This window comes from Eretmochelys imbricata, chromosome 14, assembly GCF_965152235.1.
Source record: "Eretmochelys imbricata isolate rEreImb1 chromosome 14, rEreImb1.hap1, whole genome shotgun sequence".
Classification (NCBI taxonomy): Eukaryota; Metazoa; Chordata; order Testudines; family Cheloniidae; genus Eretmochelys; species Eretmochelys imbricata.
Genome location: NC_135585.1, coordinates 45,276,671 through 45,297,731, shown reverse-complemented (window position 1 = coordinate 45,297,731; position 21,061 = coordinate 45,276,671). Strand labels below are relative to the sequence as shown.

The 21,061-nt window shown below is 47.7% G+C and overlaps 1 protein-coding gene across 1 annotated transcript in view; it reads left to right on the top strand.

Moving 5' to 3' along the window:
- LOC144274878 (zinc finger protein RFP-like) overlaps window positions 1-15,180 on the top strand; it is a 30,622-nt gene extending 15,442 nt beyond the window's left edge. The window contains exons 4-9 of the mRNA XM_077833972.1: window positions 459-554; window positions 2,158-2,388; window positions 4,028-4,050; window positions 8,417-8,532; window positions 11,025-11,057; window positions 14,669-15,180. Of these exons, the coding sequence (XP_077690098.1) occupies window positions 459-554; window positions 2,158-2,388; window positions 4,028-4,050; window positions 8,417-8,532; window positions 11,025-11,057; window positions 14,669-15,180 (1,011 nt within the window). The remainder of the gene's footprint in view (window positions 1-458; window positions 555-2,157; window positions 2,389-4,027; window positions 4,051-8,416; window positions 8,533-11,024; window positions 11,058-14,668) is intronic.
- The last annotated feature ends 5,881 nt before the right edge of the window (window positions 15,181-21,061 follow it).

Below are 21,061 nucleotides of genomic sequence, written 5' to 3'. Positions count from 1 at the left end.
TCGCAGCTCCCACTGGCCATGGTTTGCCGCTCCAGGCCAATGGGGGCTGCAGGAAGTGGCGCGGGGCGAGGGATGTGCTGGACACCCTTCCCGCAGTCCCCATTGGCCTGGAGCAGCAAACCATGGCCAGTGGGAACCGCGATCGGCCGAACCTGCGGATGCAGCAGGTAAACAAACCGACCCAGCCCGCTAGGGGCTTTCCCTGAACAACAGGTGGACTACAATTGAGAACCACTGGGCTATTGTGATGTGGGGCTCTCTCCCTCTCTCCTGTAGAAGCTATTCCACTGGGGATAAAAAGTAATTTGGGCCAAAGAGAGAGAATGAGAATGACTGTATAGTCATGTGGTTAGAGCACTCACCCATTTTATTATGTATTTGATATTCTTGCAAATATAAATAAATGGGGGGAAATTCTCCAAAAACAATCAAAACTATACCAGTTTTTCTTTTGTTAGGACCAAATCTGGAGCCTTGTGGAGATTTTGAAGGAAGAGAGAGAAGATATTCTGTCATTTAAACTGAGCGGGGAAAGTAAACGCCATGAACTCCTGGTAGGTGCCGTTATTACTCAGAAGCAAATGTGCACAGGGACATTATCAATACACTGCTTAGTCTGAGTAACATAAGAGGAATAGTGAGTAACACATTCTCGTCCGTGAAAGATGATAACTTATTTATTCTCATTGTAAAGGAAAACTGTTCTGGTTTAATTGAGAGTAAGCAGGAAAATGCAGCATTAAAGAAAGAGTTTTAATAATCCAAATATCTTCACTGATAATTCAAGTGTAATTTGTTTACTTAACAGTAGTTTCTCCTTTAGTCTTTCAACTAAAGCTGGTTGAAATTTTTCAGCCAAAAAAAGCTTCCTGCAGATAAAAGGGGTTTAGTAGAAAACAACTTTTTTTTCATGGGCAAAAGTCATTTGCAACAAATTTTTCAATTTGTTGACGGGAAATTTCAAAATGAAACAAACATTTTTGTGTCATTTCAAACTGAAATTTTCATTTTGCTTTTAAAAAGCTGAGAAATTTTAAAACTTTCATATTTGTTTTTTATCTTTCTTTCTCTTTTTAGTCCTTTTTTCTACTGAGTGCACTAAAATGAATAATTTCCAGGGTTTTTTTCCCCTTAGTTTTTCCTTTTGCTTTTTGCCACTTTTTCAAAAATGGGAGATCTTTTGAAGAGGTACACAGAGGACGTACTAAAAAGAAAAAATGGGGGGGGGGGGGAATGAACATTATTTTGTTCCATTTTGGGAAAAGGGAAAAAGAAAAATGTGACATTTTTCAAAAGTTATTTCAAGATATTTTTCAGACAAATCAAAAGTTCCATTTGGAAACTGAGAAATGGAAACAACTTTGACATTTCAATTATTTTTTGCAAATTCCCCCCCCAATATTTTGGCCAGCTATACTTTCAACAGAGATAACCACAGCTGGACAATCAGTGCAGCTGCTATGGGAATCTGCTGTCCCAGAGGAGGAGGCTCACTTACTGTCTAAAACAAAGCACAAGGAAGTAATTGGAAAGACTCCTGTTCAGTTCAGTGAGCTTTGGAACAGGCCCGTAATGGTATCGCTACTAGACATTGCCATGAAGAAGATCTGGGTTCCAAATCTGGTCTGATTTTCTTGCTCCTAGAGGATCAGGGGCCAGAGAGTGCTCCAGAAACAGCATGAATTGGTGGACTTCTGTCCAGTTCACATGCACTCATTCCTAAGCAACCTGCAAACTCAGATTTGCATGTGCAAAAAAGGGGTCTTCCCAGCAATTTGTGTTCCCCAATTCAAGTCGAGTGCTTCTTTTTTGGGTTCTACTGTTTCCTCTACTAAAATAATCCTTGCGAGTCCAGTTCTGAATCCCACATCTGCTGTGCTTCCTGTTATTAGAAGGATCTGGTTTTCTAGAAGCCACTGATCATAGATTATCCAAATCATGCAAGGAAAATTCATATTCTAAACACCAGTTATGACTCTTGAAAATCTATTGGAAAATCTTCAGTCTACTGAGCAGAGTATGTTCTCCATAAAATGTCAGAAGTTAAATTCTGTGGGGTTGCAAGGGCATGCTGCCACATGCATAAAATGTCCCATGACTCACTCTGCAGTCTTGTCCTTGACCTGTGCTTTTCCTGTTTGTATCTCCTCATTTCAGAAACAGCTAGAAACTGAGAAGCGGAAGACTGTGTCTGAATTTCAGCAACTGCGGCAGTTTTTGGAGGAACAAGAGCGACTCCAGCTGGCCCAGTTGGATGAGCTGAATAAGGAAATTGAAAAGGGGAGGGCTGAGTATGTTGCCAAATTATCTGAAGAAATATCTTCTTTCAGTTCCCTGATCACTGAGATGGAGCAGAAGTGCCAGCAGCCAGCGAGTGAATTCCTGCAGGTCAGACAGTGTTAGAAACACCCCAGAATCTTTCACAGAGCAAGAAAGTCTCTGAACTCTTCACTTTTGGAGTGTAGGAGTGAATGGTCAGAACATATAGTATTGCTAAAATATACATTATTTTTCCTTAAGGGCTTGATAAAGTGCCCACTAAGTTAATGGAAATATACTTCTTGAGTACAACGAGCATTGGATCGAGCCCTAAATGAAAAGAAATTCTTCTTTTGAATTCTAGTGGGAGAAGACTCCTCCAAAAATGGCAGGCTCCGAACTCTGTTCTCCCTGTCTCATAATGCAAAACAAAGGGAAATTCAATACAATTAGAAGGTGACAAATTCAAAACTGGTGCAATGAACGCTTTTTCACACATCACGTAATTAGACTGTGGGACTGATTGCCACCGGATGTCGTTGAGAACAAGCATTTAGCAAAACTCAAAAAGTGATCAGATATTTATATGGATAACAAGAATATGCAGAGCGATATTAAACCTCATACTTCATTGCTTTAGCCAGTCGCTAACTGTTAGGGAGAAGGATGAGAATATAGGAGGAAGATTATCTTACACCTTCCTCCAAACCATCTGGCACTGTCCACCTTTGGAGACAGAATACTGATTCGATGGCCCTCTGGTCTGAGCCCAGTCTGGCGTTTCCTGCGTTCCAAATGCTAACTCCAAAAGATTAAAGATGGAACCAGTCTTTAATTATGGAAATAGCTAAGATTGAAGCTAAGATTCCATTTAAAGCCTGATCTTGCCACTTTTCCTGCATATCACAAAAAGGGAAAATATTGGCCTTAAAATTGATACATGAGGTCTGAGGCTGTGGTGATTTTGTCTGCCAGAACTGAAGTTAGTTAGGGAAGCTGTTCATTACTTATGGTAGCCTGAAAGTAAGTTGTCGTTAGAATTCCAAAAGCCTTCTAATGATTTTGCTCTTCAAAAAAAAATAAAAGAAAAAGAAAAAAAGGCGAGGGAAAAAAACCGTAGCATCCTGGACTTCTCTAGCTGTTATCTAGGGTCAAATTCTCTGTTGCAACCAGTATCTGCTGTGGGCAGCATTCTTCACTCCTCAAGTTTCCTGCATTGAACCTGGGGTGTAGGATAGTGATTGGCCCTGGGTTACTCTGTACCCCACACCCATTGTTCTTGACATCCACAGGAAGTTGGGGCTGGGTGAGAAGTCCACAGGATGGGCATTCAGAATGCTTGTGGGAGAGTGGGCAGAGAGATGACAGCATGGGGGCAAAACAGCATGGGGGGACATGCCTCCCTCTGGACCCACTGGAGTCTGCTGGAGGGGATCTTCCCCAAACCTGTGACTGTTCAGAAGATCCTTGTTCAGCACCTCGCAAGACCGAGCCCTCTGATTCCATATGCCAGCTGGTTATCCAAATGTTGTTACACAAAGAGCTTGTGTGTCTCCATATACAAACTTCCTGGGCCCAGATCCTGCAGTCAGAGCACTTATCCAAAAGAACAAAGGCAACACATTTAATGTTTTTGTTTGCATTAATAAATGACAAATACTTTCTCTTTGAACCTCAAACTGTGAAGACAAAGTGAGTCCCCTCCAGAGCAGGAGGGATCGTTAGTATGAGATATGGGACTGAATTTCCTTTTATTTTTCTCCTCCAGGACATCAAAGACATCTTGAGCAGGTAGGTGGCTCCTTGTCACTCTCCCTTTCACTTCCCAACGCAAGGAAGGGATTTTAAACATGAGACGTGGCTCCCCATGGTCCAACAGTGCAGAGTGTGGGGTTGGTTCCCAATCTCTCTCCATTAAATCTAATCTTGGGGCTGTTGTCATTTTGACTAGACTCCAGAATAGAGCAGCCTGAGATAAGAGCTATTTACCTACAAACCAGGTATTGATTTGTAGTGTCGCTGGTGGAATGGGGACCTCAGAAGATTGGGTGTGGAGAAACACTCCAGACTCCACCTAGGTTGGTAGGAATGGAAAGTCAGGGCCATCTGGCGACTATTCAATGAGCTGTTTATTAATTGTTTCTTATTATGAAGTGAGCTCTATCAGTGTGCTTGGCGTAGCAACAGATATGATGGAAGAGACTTTCCCTGCTCTAAGGAGTATATAATTTGCTATTATCACTAGTACTGGCTCAAAGCCAAATCGGGTCCCAACATGCTGGGTGCTGCACAGACACATAGAAAGAGACAGTCCCTGCCCCCAAATAGTTTACAGTCTAAATCAGGGATCGGCAACCTTTGGCATGCGGCCTGCCAGGGAAAGCCCCTGGCGGGCAAGGCCAGTTTGTTTACCTGCCGCTTCCGCAGGTTCGGATGATTGCAGCTCCCACTGGCCGCGGTTCACTGTCGCAGGCCAAGGGGGGCTGCGGGAAGGGTATCCAGCACATCCCTCGGCCCGCGCCGCTTCCCGCAGCCCCCATTGGCCTGGGACAGTGAACCGTGGCCAGTGGGAGCCGCGATCGGCCAAACCTGCAGACGCGGCAAGTAAACAAAGTGGCCCGGCCTGCTAGGGGCTTTCCCTGATGGGACGCGTGCCAAAGGTTGCCGATCCCTGGTCTAAATAGACACAAGAGACAAAGGGCGGAGGGAGGAAGGATTTAAGGGGACATTCAATAAAGACAAAGTACTGCACTTTGGAAGGAAAAATCAAATGTACAACTATGAAATGGGGAATAACTGGGTAGGCAGCAGTACTGCAGAAAAAGATCTGGGGGTTAAAGCGGATCACAAATTGAACGAGTCAGCAGTGTGATGCTCTTGTGAAAAAGGCAAATGTCATTTTGGGATGTTGTCACAAGTTGCTGTATTCACCGCAGGTGGTGTCTCCTCCTGGCTGTTCTGGGGATTTCTCTCTCTTTCAGGTCCAACACCACCTCTTGCAGTCTCTCCACCCCCCCCCCCCACCGCTCTCTCTCATTCTGCAGCCTCATCTCTCACTCCAAGAGCTGCAGCTTCCTCTTCGTGACTCAGCCCTCCAGCCAGATCACTAAATGGTTTCCCCTTCTGGCGTATAGAGTCTCACTGGTCCCACTGTCCAGGCAATGTCACTCCATCAGTGGCTAGGGGAACTCGAGCCCACCCACTGCTCCAGGTTCTAGCCCACATGCAGGCAAGGTCTGCTCTGAACATGGGCTGCTTCCTACTCGCATCCCATAGGCTTTCATCTCCACCCTTCTCTCTTATAGGGGTTAGACATGACCCTTGCAGGCCCTTCTAACCCTAGGATTCTAAGTACTCCCTTTCTTCAGGGCCAGGCTCCTAGCATGCTATTCTTTCCCTGGTTCCCTCTTTTTCGCTTTCGACTGCACAGAGGGTGGCTCCAGACTTCCTCACTGCAGCCAATTTCTGTTGCCAGCTTCCTGGCTTTATGTTAGCTCAGCTCCCACCGGCTGAGCAGAGCTTCATCTTCCAATCAAGGGTTGCTTCTCTGGCCTAAACTGCTCATGTGTGGCCTGTCTCACTAATCTCCTCTTTCTCAGCTTCCCGCACTCTTTTTGAGGGCTGATGGTGAACACTCCACCACAGATGTCTTAACAGGAGTGTCACATGTAAGACACAGGAGGACGTTGTCCCACCCTTTCTGTCACGGTGAGGCCTCCGCTGGAATACCGTGTCCAGTTTGGGGCACTGCACTTTAAGAAAGATGTGGAAATATTGGCGAGAATTCAGAGGAGAGCAACAAAAATGATCAGAGGTTTAGAATGGATGAGCTGTGGGGAAAGGTTGAAATAAATGGGTATGTTTAGTCTAGAGAAGAGAAGACTGAGGGAGGGCCTGATAAGTCTTCAAATATGTATGAGGCTGTTATACAGAGAGTGGTGATCAGTTGTTCTTCAAGTCCAGAGAGGGCAGAACAAGAAGTCATTGGTTTAAGTAGCAACAAGGGAGATTTACATTAGTGTGACGGGGTTCCCGGGGTGCATCCTGGAGTGTGGGACTGCTGAGCCCTCCAAATCCCCAACCTGGGCTGCCTCTCGCAGTGTGATGCTGTTGTCAAGCTACAAGCCTCACAGGCACTGTGCTTACACAGACACCTATGGGCAGGGACACGCCCAACTGTGTTACATGAATCATCTCCCAGCCATTGATGAACCAGCAATAGAAAGGCACCAGCCAGTTCCCCCCCAGCTCCAGCCCTACCCTGCAGAACTGCACTGGCTTACGCTGCTCAAGGTTCCCTTGGACAGTGCAAGTTCATTAAGCAGTTTGCCACTCCCTCAGTGTGGAGTGAACACACACTAGCCTTTGTAGCTGAGAACCCCTGTGCTAGTGGACTGATCATTGTAAGGGTCCAAAGAACTAAATAAGAACATAAATTATCTTTTGAAATGGGTTAGTGGGTCTCACTCCAGGTCCTGGTAGAATGGGTATCTAAATCACCACAAGGATTGTCACTAATTATCTCCCTTAAATGGTGTACATGATATAAGTCAGGTGATCCTGCTTACCCACACTCACAATACAAGATCAAGGCTGGATGTTCAGTGCAACTGAAGGTCAACTAGTGTAAAGCTGAGAAAAGGAAATACTTTTTTTTTTACACAATTCATTATTAACCTGTGGAACTCATTGCCACATGGTATTACTGAGTTTCATAAATGCATAAAGTTGAAGGCCAGAAAGGACCATAAGAGCATCACATTTGACCTCCTCTTTATCACAGCACTGACTTTCTCATTCCCCGGGGATGTTCGATCCCCGCTCTGCCCCAGGCTCTGCCCCGAGCCCTGCCCCCACTCCACTCCTTCCGCCCAGGCCCCACCCTACATCTTCCTGCCCTGCCCAGCCTCTTCCCGCCCTTGCTTCACTCCCTTCCCCCCAACACATCCTGTCTGTTGCTGAACAGCTGATCCCCCGGTGGGTGGGAGGTGCTGATCGGCAGGGCCAGCTAGTGGGTGGGAGGCACTGGCGGGTAGGGGGGGAAGCTGATCTGTGGGGCTGCTGGTGGGTGCTGAGCACCCACTGTTTTTTTTTCCGTGAGTGCTCCAGCCCCAGAGCAACCCACAGAGTCAGTGCCTATGTATCACAGGTCCTTAAATTTCACCCAGTTATTCCTCTGTTCAACCCAATAACTTGTATTTGACTAAATCCTAACAAGTGTTGACTAAAGCACCTTCCAGAAAGCCATTCAGTCTTGATTTAAAGACACCAACAGACAGTAACACTTGAAGCTCCCTAAAAGTGTGTGTGGGGGGCCACTGGTGCCCAAACCATGGCACCACTCCTGCTCTGCCTCTTCCCTAGAGACCCCACCACCTGCTCGCTCCTCTCTGCCTCCTCCCCCCCATAACTTACCTTTAAGACAGGTAAAAAGCGAGAGAGCATAGCTCTCCTACTTTTAAAAGTGATGGGGCCATGGCCCGCCCTCTTCTGGTGCCCCGTCAAGAGATCATAGAATCATAGAATATCAGGGTTGGAAGGGACCTCAGGAGGTCATCTAGTCCAACCCCCTGCCCAGAGCAGGACCAATCCCAACTAAATAATCCCAGCCAGGGCTTTGTCAATGGAGATGGAGAATCCACCACTTCCCTTGGCAGTTTCTTCCAATGGTTAATCCACCTGCACTCTTAAAAATGTCTGTTTTATTTCCCATTTGACTTTCTCTGGCTTCAGCTTCCAGCAATTGGTCCTTGTTTTGCCTTTGTTTGCTAAATTGAGGAGCCCTTTAGTACCAAGTATATTCTCCCCATGAAAGTATTTATACCCCATACTCAAGTGCCAGGGTTCTCTCAGTGGAAGGCATTTTTACCAGCCCTCAAATCATTTTTGCGGGTCTTCTTTGAACCATCTCAACTTTTTCAACGTCCATTTTAAAATGGGGACACCAGACCTGGATGCAGTTTTCCAATATCGGTCTCACCAAAACGAAGGGGGAGCTTGTAGTGTCAAAGCTGGAACTGTACCTACTCCTGGGGCAATAGAGAATTTAATCCTCCAGGGTCTGCTGAGCTACAACCATTCACTAGAATAAAATTCATTTTAGTAAAACACAAATATGAAAGAACTCCACAAGGAGTAACACTGGGTTGTTCTTCAGATGTGGGAGGGAGCAGTTTCAGAACCCTGTGGCCTTTTCTTCTGAACTAAAATGGAGAATCTGGGAATCTTCTCAAAGAAATGCATCTCTGAAGACCATAATGAAGAAATTCAAAGGTAATAAACAATCATCTGGGGAATTTTCTCACCTATATTACACTGATAATTGACAGAGCTGGGGAAATCTCGTAGGGACAATGATTGTGGATGAAGATAGTCAACTAATCATTTGGAACCCAAGAATTCCCTACTCAGCTCTCAATACAGCAATACACACTGGATTAGAGTCCTAAATTCGGACTCCCTGGGCTTTTTCCTTTCTTAGCAGCTATGAACATTAACCTTAGCTTGAGCTTCTTGCTGAATTAACTGTTTTTGAAGTATGTTTGTTTGGATTTTTTGTCTGCAAGTCCTCTTGTGTCATCATAGTCCCTCTCTTGCTTTAGAGCAGGGGTGGAGAACCTTTTTGCTATCATGGGCCACTGACCCACAGAAAAAAATCAATCGCAGGCCATTCACCCGCAGAGGGACAGAGAGGGGGCGTGGAGGCTTGGGGCATTGGAACAATTTTTGCAGTCAGGGTGCTGAAAGCCAGTGGTCCCAAAGTTTTTACCTGGCACCCCCCTTACTCCTGTCTGTGCCCCCTCTCCCCAGAGCTGGAGCAAGACTGGGCCATGACTCCAGGGGCGGAGTGGGGAAGGGGCAGGATGTGGACAGGGGTAAAGGGGCTGAGGCTGGGACCACAGCTGGGGGCAGGAGCAGAGCCCCAGGTGCGGGGCCAGCAGACGGGAACCTGGCAGTAGCTGAGACCCCACATGTGGGGCCGGGGGCAGCAGCCAGCCAGGACCCTGGGCACAGGGCCGGCGGTTGGGAACCAGCGCAAAACCAGGGGGGTGTTGGAGCACCCTCCGCACTCCTAGTTCCCGCAGCTCTTCTCAGAGGCTCGGGGCTTCCCCCCCACGTCAGGGCAAGTAGGCGGGGAGGGGAGCGGCACTGCAGGCCGGAGGAAATTTAGCAACAGGCCGGATCTGGCCTGCGGGCCGTAGGTTCCCCACCCCTGCTTTAGAGATTCTCTACTTTTTATCCTCCTGAGCTGGACATAATGAGACCACCAGGTCTTTCAGGAAGGATGATCCAGTTTTACTAAATACTAATGGTTCAGGGGCAGATTTAAAGCTGATTGCTAATCAGTGAAAAAGTTTCTGTGTATTGGTCTGTTGGTTTCAGAGGGTTTGTCTACACAGCAATTAAACATCTGTGGCTGGCCTCTGTCCACTGACTCAGGGTCACGAGGTTCGGGCTTGGGATGGAACCTGGGCTCTGCGACCCGCTCCCATCACAGGGTCCCAAAGCCCAGGCTTCTGCCCAAGCCCGAGTATCTACACTGCAATTAAACATCCCCATTGCCCGAGCCCTGCCAGCCAAGTCAGCAGGGGCGGCAGGTTTGTATAATTTTTGGTGGTGCCCAGAATGGGTCCAAGTCCTGTCCATCTCCCCACACCTGCCGAAGGCTCTGGGAGGGAGTTCAGGTGTGGGCTCTGTGCTGGGGCAGGGGTGGGGTATAGGAGGTGGTGCAGGCTCTGGGAGGGAGTTGGGGTGCAGGAGTGGGTTTGGGCTCTGGGAGGGAGTTTGGATGGAGGAAGGGGTTTGGGGTCCAGGCTCTGTGCTGGGGCAGGGGGTTGGGGTGCAGGAGGGGTGAGGACTCTGGGAATGAGTTTGGGTGCGGGCTCTGGGCTGGGGCAGGGGGTTGGGGTGCAGGAGGGGGTGTGGGGTGCAGGCTCAGGGAGGGAGCTGGGGTGCAGGTTCTGGGCTGGGGCAGGGGTTGGGGGGTGAGAGAGGGTGAGGGGTGCGGCGCTTACCTCCCGAAAGCGACCCGCACACCCCTCTGGCAGTGGCTCCTAGGGGTCGGGGGGGGTCAGGGAGTCTCCATGCGCTGCTGCCCACAGGCACTGGCCCCGCAGCTCCCATTGGCTGGGAGCTGCGGTGTTGGCACTTGGGGCGGGGGAAGAGCGCAGAAACACCCACCCCTGGGGCCGCAGGGACATGCCAGCCGCTTCCGGGAGTGGCACGGAGCGAGGGCGGGCAGGAAGCCGCCTTAGCCTTACTGCGCTGCTGGTGGCGGTGGCCAGGGCCCCCCGGTCCCTTTTAAATCACCCGGGGGCAGCAGGCAGGGCCGGGAGATGCTCTGGGGGAGGCGTGTGGGGGCAGCAGGCAGGGCTGGGGAAAAACTTGGTCGTGAACATTGGTGGAGCCGGGCCCCCAGACCCTGAATATTCTTGGCTCATGGGCACCACAGGCCCATATAACTCGCTGCCCCTGCAAGTCAGTTGTCATGGGCCAGCCACAGGTGTTTAATTGCTGTATAAAACATCTCTGGCTATGTCATGTAACCTTAGGTAATGTGCTTTGTTTTTAATGTTTGTGGTTATTTTTTAGTGAGGTGTGTAATGGTTTGTACTGGTCTGAATTCCACTTAACCTCCTGAACTATAACTTAATGAAGTTTGTTTTCTTTTCATATTGCTTTTGTGTTAGAACATTAACAATGTGAACATATTCCGAAAGATGACAACATGACATTTAATCTTTTTCACCCATTTCTTCCTCTAGGTTTACTGTCGTCTAGACAGCAGTTGCACAAAGGTAAATTTCTCGTATCAAAGGGGGAGTGAAAACTTTCATATGAATTATGGTGGCTCATTGGCAGCACCATAGTTCAGGTTTTGTTTCAATTTTGCATTTGACGGGAGCTGATCACCGTATTACTGGTGGCTACCCAGCTCTTTCCTAAAAACAGAAAAGTAGTTTCTTTTCTGTGTTATAATTTAGAATTTTTAACGAGTGGTTGGGTTAACCCAATGGGCTATGGTGCGGGAGAGGGGGCGAGCAGTGTATGTCCAGAGCGATCTAAGAGTTTAAAAATGAGCCTTTTGGAAACTCAGAGAGGAACATCTCATGTCATTTTCAGAACTCTTTATGCCCATACATCACAAACCCTGGCAATATTATTATTATTATGAGCAAATGCACAAGTGGTACAATGAAGAATGAGAAAATTCAACATACAAAAATATACAGTTCTGTTTTATCTCTCTACTTAATAAGTCAAAAGAAAAAATGTTAAAAATGTCAAAAGGGGTTAGGTAGACATCACCTATCAGCAGACATGCCAACTCTCACGAACTAATCATGAGAGATGTGATTTCTAAGTAAAACTAAGCCTCACTCATGATCTCATGATAGAGCTGTGGCTGGAAAAAAAAATCTCGATATTTGAGAGCTCTAAAAATGAGGCTTAATTTTACTTAGATATCCTGTCAGCCACCCCAGTGCGGCTGCTCCCCTGCCAGCCTGGGAAGTGGGAGAGGGGACCCCACTGTCGCCCCCAGGCCTAGGGAGGGTGAAGAACTCTAGGAGGAGCAGAGGTGAGGCTGGGAGGGCTTTATTATGGCCTGGGAGCTGCAGGGGGCCTGAAGGGAGTGGGGGGCTGATGGGCTGGGGGGGCTGTATTGGTGGTGGGTTCTGAGCAGATAGGGTGAGTGCTGGGAGGGTGAACTGCGGGCAGTGGGGTAGGGGTGCTGAACTGATGGGGCGGTGACGACGGGGGCTGGGGGACTGAATTGAGGGGGGTTGGGTGGGGACAGAACTGATGGTGTCTGGGGGACAGGATTAATTGCTGGGCAGGAGATGGGCAGATGTGGCAGTGAGAGCTCCTGCAGCAGGAGTCAAAATCACCTTATCCAGTACACGTGGGAGAGTGGGCCACACTCATTGTCACATGCACACACCCTGGGGAGGGGCCAGGGGAGTCCAAACATCAAGAGACAGACCTAAAAATGACAATATAATCCTTTGAATAATGTCATGATTTTTGGGTCAATCTCATGAGATTTGATCTCTTGAAGTTGGCAATACTGTATTAGCCAATGTATAGCCTTGGGGCCATCAGTGTGGACAGGGCCGTCGCTACCCATATGCAAAGTACACAGCTGCATAGGGCACCAGGAAATTTTGGGACACCAAACTTCCTGGTGCCCTGCGCAGCTGGGTGCTGCTCCAGCCCCTGCCCCACCTCTTCCCCATGGCCCCTGCCCCTGCTCTGCCCCAGCCTTGCGTCTTCCCACCCCTACCCCGCCCCCACTCCATCCCTTCCCCAAAGCCCATGCTCTGCCCCACCCCCGCCCCACCCCTGCTCTGCCCCAGCCCTGTCCCCGCTCCCCTGAGGACTGCAGCAGGGCTGGGCCTGAACTCACCGGCAGCAGGAAGTGCAGCAACCCAGCCCCAGCTGTGCCACTGGTGAGTGCTGGGGGGCGGTTCCCCCCTGCCCCCCAAGCCAGCCCCCCCCCACGGAGGTCTGCCCCCCAGACGTTCTGGTTAAACTTGGATTTAAACTTGGAGAGTGGTCAGTTTGGATGAGCTATTGCCAGCAGGAGAGTGAGTTTGTGTGTGTCACTTTGGATGGGCTATTACCAGCAGGAGAGTGAGTTTGTGTGTGTCACTTTGGATGGGCTATTACCAGCAGGAGAGTGAGTTTGTGTGTGGTGGGGGTGGAGGGTGAGAAAACCTGGATTTGTGCTGGAAATGGCCCAACCTGATGATCACTTTAGATAAGCTATTACCAGCAAGAGAGTGAGTTTGTGTGTGTATGGGGGTGGGGGGAGTGAGAAAACCTGGATTTGTACTGGAAATGGCTCACCTTGATTATCATGCACATTGTAGGGAGAGTGGTCACTTTGGATAAGCTATTACCAGCAGGAGAGTGAGTTTGTGTGTGTGGTTTTTGGAGGGGGGTGAGGGAGTGAGAGAACCTGGATTTGTGCAGGAAATGGCCCACCTTGATTATCATACACATTGTGAAGAGAGTGGTCACTTTGGATGGGCTATTGCCAGCAGGAGAGTGAGGTTGGGGGGGGGGGGCGGAGGGTGAGAAAACCTGGATTTGTGCTGGAAATGGCCCAACTTGATGATCACTTTAGATAAGCTATTACCAGCAGGAGAGTGGGGTGGGAGGAGGTATTGTTTCATGGTCTCTGTGTGTATATAATGTCTTCTGCAGTTTCCACGGTATGCATCCGATGAAGTGAGCTGTAGCTCACGAAAGCTCATGCTCAAATAAATTGGTTAGTCTCTAAGGTGCCACAAGTACTCCTTTTCTTTTTTCTGAAACCTGAAATCTATATAAACAGTTTTTCTAGTGCTCAGCTCGCTGATCTTTAGGAGGGAGGGGGCTCTGCAGGGAGAGGGGGCTGTGAAAAGTTGTGTCACTGGACAGGGGGACTTTGGATTCCCTGTAATCTGCTGGGAGCCTTCGATGATGCTAGAATCTCTAATTACACATGTGGGGAGAGGTGGGTGCAGATGGGGAAAGATCCGGCCTGATTGTCGGGCCCTTTTATGCTGCTCTGTCAGAGCAAAGGGGCCTTAATGTGCATGGAAACAGTCCCCAGAAAATAGCTCCGGTGCAAGGGAGCCACCCCAGTCCATGTGAAGTTGGCAGAGGGTCTCTTCAGCAACTCTGCCTCCAGCCGTTATTGTAGGAGTGGGTTGCGGGCCATGCTGGGGGCCAGGGCCGTCACTAGGGGAGTCTGGGGTGGAAGTGACAGATTTATTTCTTCTGAGACCGACCGCGCCGGCCAATCACACTGGCCCGCAGGGCCCTCCAAAGCGCGGGGCCCGGAGCGGTTGCCCCGATTAGCCCTATGCAAGGGAGGGCAGACACAGACAGAATGCATTACACTATGGCTGTTCTCTGCTTTGCAGCCCTGAGGCCCCTGTAACTAGGGGCCAGGTACACTAAAGGAAGGACAAAGGTGGCTTAAAACCACCTCCCTCTATCCCCCCTTGTCTTTCCCCCAAGCACAAGTATGGAATAACTGAGACTCAGACTCTGGTTTGGGGGCCTGGCTCAGCAGAGCTGATCCTTTCACTTTGTCACTGAACTGGCTCTGTCAGGAGTGTGAATCCCCTGTGTGCATTGCTGAAATCTCAGCACTGCTCCCCATTCAGAGCTGGGTAAATCCTGGAGGGAGGAGATTCTCTGATTCATTCCCCAGCTGGGGCAGGTTCTGTCACTGACACGATCAGACCCTCCCCCAGGGCTGTAGCTCACGAAAGCTCATGCTCAAATAAATTGGTTAGTCTCTAAGGTGCCACAAGTCCTCCTCTTCTTTTTGCGAATACAGACTAACACAGCTGTTCCTCTGAATCCCCCAGGGCTGAGCTCTGCCCCTAACACTCTGATTCTCTCTCCCCAGTGAATGTGACTCTGGATCCAGACACGGCCCATCACGACCTCACCGTGTCTGCGGATAGGAAAAGCGTGAGATGGGGAGACACAGAGCAGGATCCGCCCGACAACCCTGAGAGATTTGACTCTCTGCCCTGTGTGCTGGGCTGTGCGGGATTCACCTCGGGGAGACATTACTGGGAGGTGGAGATGGAGCGGGAGGGAGTCTGTGTTGTGGGGGTGGCCAAAGAGTCTGTGAGCAGGAAGGGATGGATCAGCCTTAACCGCAAGGGGGGGATCTGGGCTGTGGAGTGCAGTGAGGATCAGTACCAGGCTCTCACATCCCCTGTGCAGCACATCGCCTTGTCCCCGAGCCAGGCACCCCGCAGGATCCGGGTTTATCTGGACTATGAACAGAGGCAGGTGGCGTTTTTTGATGCTGGTAATGGGGACCTGATCATCACTTTCCCGCCGGCCTCTTTCGCCGGGGAGAGAATCCACCCGTTCTTCTGGGTTGATCTTAGTGTGCGGCTCCTCTAGCCCCCACTCAGCTGATCTATAGTGTTAGGATACAGATATTCAGGCCTGGCTGCCAAGGCTTATACTGTAAGAATTTAGGTGTATTCTTATCACTTAGCTAGTTATAGAGGTATAAAAGAAAGTCTGAGGCCCTGTTCTTTGGCTAAACAGCAAAGGCAGCCATAAACTAGGGAGTGTATGGTCACATCCTCGCATTCCAAACTAGTCCCATTGAAATAAGGCAATCTGGGGCTGTTAGAAAGGCGAGAGATCAGATCACCTCCAGAGAAAGGGAAGAGCCCTAGAGGATGTAAACGGAAGTTTAGTTTGATAGTTTTCTGTTCAGTAAGAACTCCTTATCAATAGACACAGCTGGGAAACCCTTATGTCTTTATAGATGTAGTTGTGAAATCCTCACTTCTGTATTGTTTTGTCATTATAGTTCCCACTTTGCTATTAGAAAAGAAGTATTCGTGGCACCTTAGAGACTAACAGATCTATTTGAGCATTAGCTTTCGTGAGCTGTAAGTCTCTAAGGTGCCACAAATACCCCTTTTCTTTTTGCGAATACAGACTAACACGGCTGCTACTCTGAAACTACTTTGCTATTGTTTATTTGCATGGTCTCTGTCTGGTTCTGTGATTGTTTCTATCTGCTGTATAATTAATTTTGGTGGGTGTAAACTAATTAAGGTGGCGGGATATAATTGGTTAAATAATCATGTTACAATATGTTAGGATCGGTTAGTTAAATTTCAGGAAAATGATTGGTTAAGGTATAGCTAAGCAGAACTCAAGTTTTACTATCTAGTCTGCAGTCAATCAGGAAGTAAGGCAGAGGATAGGAACAGGGAATGGGGGTGGGGAAATTGGAATCATGTTTGGCTAAGGGCAGGAATGGGAACAGGGGCACAGGTGTAAGGCTCTGTGGTGTCAGAGCTGGGAAGGGGGACACTAAGGAAGGAAACTGGAATCATGCTTGCTGGAAGTTCACCCCAATAAACATTGAATTGTTTGCACCTTCGAACTTCGGGTATTGTTGCTCTCTGTTCATGCGAGAAGGACCAGGGAAGTAAGTGGGTGAAGGAATAAGCCCCCTAACAGCAGGTTTATCACACCCTGCTTCCTCCCTGCCTCTCCCTTCCACCCCCTCCCCCCAGCAGCTCCCTTAAAATCCCCTACTCTAGCAGGACACTGGGTGGCGGATTCAGACTGACAAGCTCCTAAGCACCCTGTGGACCAGCATTTGAGATCTATGGTTCCTCACACAGAGGCAAGGGAGGGATCGGACACTGATCTGTGGGCCAGATTTTTCAAAGGGATTTAGCCTTTAAATATCTGGTGCTGTGAGCTCCCTTGTCAGAACAAACAGCTCAATACCCTGTGTAATCCCGAAACTCAACCGAGGAATCATCCCTTTTCCAGCAAAAGTGAAAGAATTAAGACCTTGAAGTGATTGTTCCCTTAGACAGTGTTTATGCCAAAGCTAATATTGGCAGATTGCGTTATAAAGTTTAATTGTTGGGCTAACCATTGTCAGTTAGGCTACAAATTTCACTTTCTTTATGATTAAACTGCTGTTGTGTGAGTCAATGTTTTCTGAGGGCTCCAGGGCAGGTGCTGCTTCTTAGAGCTAGGTGAAAAATATTTTCTCTGCCAAATTAATTTTAAAAATTAAAAAATTGAAGGAAATTTTTAAAAGTGCTGTCTTGTTGGACAATTTTAGTGGAATTTTTCCTTCGTTGAAAAAAAATTCAACCCAAACAACAAAACATTTCAGTTCTTTGGTTATTATATTCCCCTCACCCACACTTTTCGCTCTGCCTTTTCTCTCCCTTCCATTGGAAAATGGAGGTGGGGGGGGGGAGAAAGAAAACTGAGCAAACCCACCCCAAATTCCAAGTTTGTTTCACTTTTTTCAGAAGCCAAGACTCACAAAAGCATTTTTTGATTTAAAAACTTTAACAATTTGTCATTCAGTTTAATCAAAAAACTGAAAAATTTCAAAGGGATGAAAAATTTCCCACCACATTTTCCACTTCCCTTGAAAAGCCAGATTTCAATGAAAAAAATCTAACCTGCACGACTGCTTCTGAAGGCTCACATGTGGGATACCTATTTTGCTTCAGGTCTTTACCAAAATGGTTCATTGTGACCAGATGCTTAATATTAATAACAAGGGGAAAGGATCTCAGACCAAAATAGGGAAAGAACAGATTAAAGAATATTTAGGTAAGTTAAATACATCTAAGTTTGTGGGTCCTGAAGAATTTTCACCATAGAAACCAGCTGAAGCAATCTTGGAACCATTAGCAAGTATCTTCAAGAACGTATGGAAGATTGGTTAGGTCCCAGAGGACTGTAGAAAGGCGCTATGTTTGCCTATCTGAAAAAAGGAAGATCAAGGGAATTAGAGACCAGCCTGCCTAATTTCAATACCCAGAAAGATACTGGAACAAATTATTACATGCTCAATTTGTTCAATCCTAGAAGATAATAGGGTTATGAGAAACAGCCAACGTGGGTTTGTCATGAACAGATCATGCCAAATCAATCTGATTTCCTTCTTTGATGGCATAACCAGCCCAGTGGATGGCAGAAAGCAGTAGGTGTGTTATATCTAGACTTTATTAAGGCTTTTGACACAGTTGAGGTGGGTTCTCAAAGAGAACTTATCAATGGTTTGCTGTCAAATGAGAGGACCTATTGTGTGGGGTCCCGTAGGGCTCTGTCCTAGGTCTCATACTCTTCCATATTTTCATTAACGACTTGGATAATGGAGAGGGACCATGGAGTGGAGAGTATGCTTCTAAGATGTGCAGATGACACCAAGCTGGGAGGGGTGGCCAGCACTTGAGAGGACAGGATTAGAATTCAAAATGACCTTTACAAATTGGAGAATTGGTCTGAAATCAACACGATGAAATTCAGTAAAGGCAAATGCCAAGCATTATATTTTGGAAGGAAACATCAAATGCACAAACATAAACTGAGGAATAACTGGCTGGGCAGCAGAACTTCAGAAAAGGATCTGGAATTTAGAGTGGATCATAAATGGCATATGAGTCAACACTGTGATGCTGTTGCGAAAAAGGCAAATGCCATGCGTGGATGTACTAATGGGAGTGCTGGGTGTAAGATACAGTAGGTAATTGTTGCACTCTATATGGCACTGGGGAGGCCTCAGCTGGAGGACTTGTATCCAATTCTTGGCACCACACTTTAAGAAAGATGTGAACAAATTGGAGAGAGTCCAGACAAGAGCAGCACAAACGATGAGAGGTTTAGCAAATAAGACCTATGAGGAAAGGTTGAAAAACTGGCCATGTTTCGTCCACAGAAGAGAAGGCTGAGCGGGGACCTGATGGTCTGCAAATATGCAAAAGGCTGCTGCAGAGAGGACAGTGGTCAATTGTTCCCCAGGTCCAGCAAGGGTAGGACAAAAAGTGATGAGCTCAGTGTGCAGCACGCGAGATTGAGGTTAGACATTAGGAGAAACTTTCTAACTCTAAGGATAGTTAAGTATCAAACTGGTTACCTAGGGAAGTTGTGGAATCCCCGTTATTGGAGGTTTTTAAGACCAGGTTGGACAAACACCTGTCAGGGATGTTCGAGGTCTACTTGGTCCTGTCTCAGTGCAGGGGGAAAGACTAGATGACATCTCAAGATCCCTTCCAGCCTGACATCACTATGATCCTCTACTCACACCTCCAGCAAGACTAATTTAGTCTTATATCGATTTAGTTTAAATAGATCCCTTACCAAATTAAGTTACAACGATATAAAACACCTGGACCAAGTCCTGTAATCGATGTAAGCTACGTGTAAACCAATGTAAGTGTCTACAAATGGGTTTACACTTTTGTAAGCAGGGTCTGAATGAATGCTTCCCTGACAGCTAGCTGGGCGGGGAAGAGACTTTGCGTGTGTTTATGTAAATAGAGTTTGATCCTGCTCTAATTACATATTCAGCAGATTCAAACTTGTCGGTGTTATACAAGCATTGGTGTCGTCTTTATCATGGAGTTGTTAAATAGGCTGGCAGTTGTAATTTAATGTGTGGTTTCACTTTCAAATACTTGTTTGACTTCTGAACTCAATACAGTAAAACATAATCCTTGGGTGTGGGGGGACAAAGAGGGAATGCAGGACCTCGCACCTAATTAGTAGAGCCCTGCAGGCTGGCTTCACTAATTAGGTGCCTCCTGACCTGGACCCTGGAGCAGAGGTGGAGGAAGAAGTGATGGGAGAAATAGGGAGTAGGTGGGGGTCAGTGGGCTGAGGGGGGTTGGGGAGTTCGTGGTTAGGTTGGATGAGTAGGCTGCGGGGGGTGGGAGGGAGCAGGCTTTGCAGGGGGTGCCAAGATTTCTGGTGAGTTGCTGGCATTTTGGGGTATGGGGGGAATGTGGCTACATGGGACTGATCTTATGGATAAAGTACAGCAGGCCAAGGGTAAAAGAAATCTGGGATTTTATGTTGATTGGTGTCACTTTAAGAAGCTGCTTTCATGCTATTTACTCTGTCTTAGATACTGATCCTGCAACCATGGAGCAGGTCCTCAAAGAATCAATCTTGAAGTACTTGCATGAGAGGAAAGTGATCAGGAACAGCCAGCATGGATTCACCAAGGGAAGGTCATGCCTGACTAATCTAATCGCCTTTTATGATGAGATTACTGGTTCTGTGGATGAAGGGAAAGCAGTGGATGTATTGTTTCTTGACTTTAGCAAAGCTTTTGACACGGTCTCCCACAGTATTCTTGTCAGCAAGTTAAGGAAGTATGGGCTGGATGAATGCACTATAAGGTGGGTAGAAAGCTGGCTAGATTGTCGGGCTCAACGGGTAGTGATCAATGGCTCCATGTCTAGTTGGCAGCCGGTATCAAGTGGAGTGCCCCAAGGGTCGGTCCTGGGGCCGGTTTTGTTCAATATCTTCATAAATGATCTGGAGGATGGTGTGGATTGCACTCTCAGCAAATTTGCGGATGATACTAAACTGGGAGGAGTGGTAGATATGCTGGAGGGGAGGGATAGGATACAGAAGGACCTAGACAAATTGGAGGATTGGGCCAAAAGAAATCTGATGAGGTTCAATAAGGATAAGTGCAGGGTCCTGCACTTAGGATGGAAGAATCCAATGCACCGCTACAGACTAGGGACCGAATGGCTAGGCAGCAGTTCTGCGGAAAAGGACCTAGGGGTGACAGTGGACGAGAAGCTGGATATGAGTCAGCAGTGTGCCCTTGTTGCCAAGAAGGCCAATGGCATTTTGGGATGTATAAGTAGGGGCATAGCGAGCAGATCGAGGGACGTGATCGTTCCCCTCTATTCGACATTGGTGAGGCCTCATCTGGAGTACTGTGTCCAGTTTTGGGCCCCACACTACAAGAAGGATGTGGATAAATTGGAGAGAGTCCAGCGAAGGGCAACAAAGATGATTAGAGGTCTAGAACACATGATTTATGAGGAGAGGGTGAGGGAGCTGGGATTGTTTAGTCTGCAGAAGAGAAGAATGAGGGGGGATTTGATAGCTGCTTTCAACTACCTGAAAGGGGGTTCCAAAGAGGGTGGCTCTAGACTGTTCTCAATGGTAGCAGATGACAGAACAAGGAGTAATGGTCTCAAGTTGCAGTGGGGGAGGTTTAGATTGGATATTAGGAAAAACTTTTTCACTAAGAGGGTGGTGAAACACTGGAATGCGTTACCTAGGGAGGTGGTAGAATCTCCTTCCTTAGAGGTTTTTAAGGTCAGGCTTGACAAAGCCCTGGCTGGGATGATTTAACTGGGAATTGGTCCTGCTTCGAGCAGGGGGTTGGACTAGATGACCTTCAGGGGTCCCTTCCAACCCTGATATTCTATGATTCTATGATTCTATGAACCAGTGCTGCATGCGGAGGGCTCTC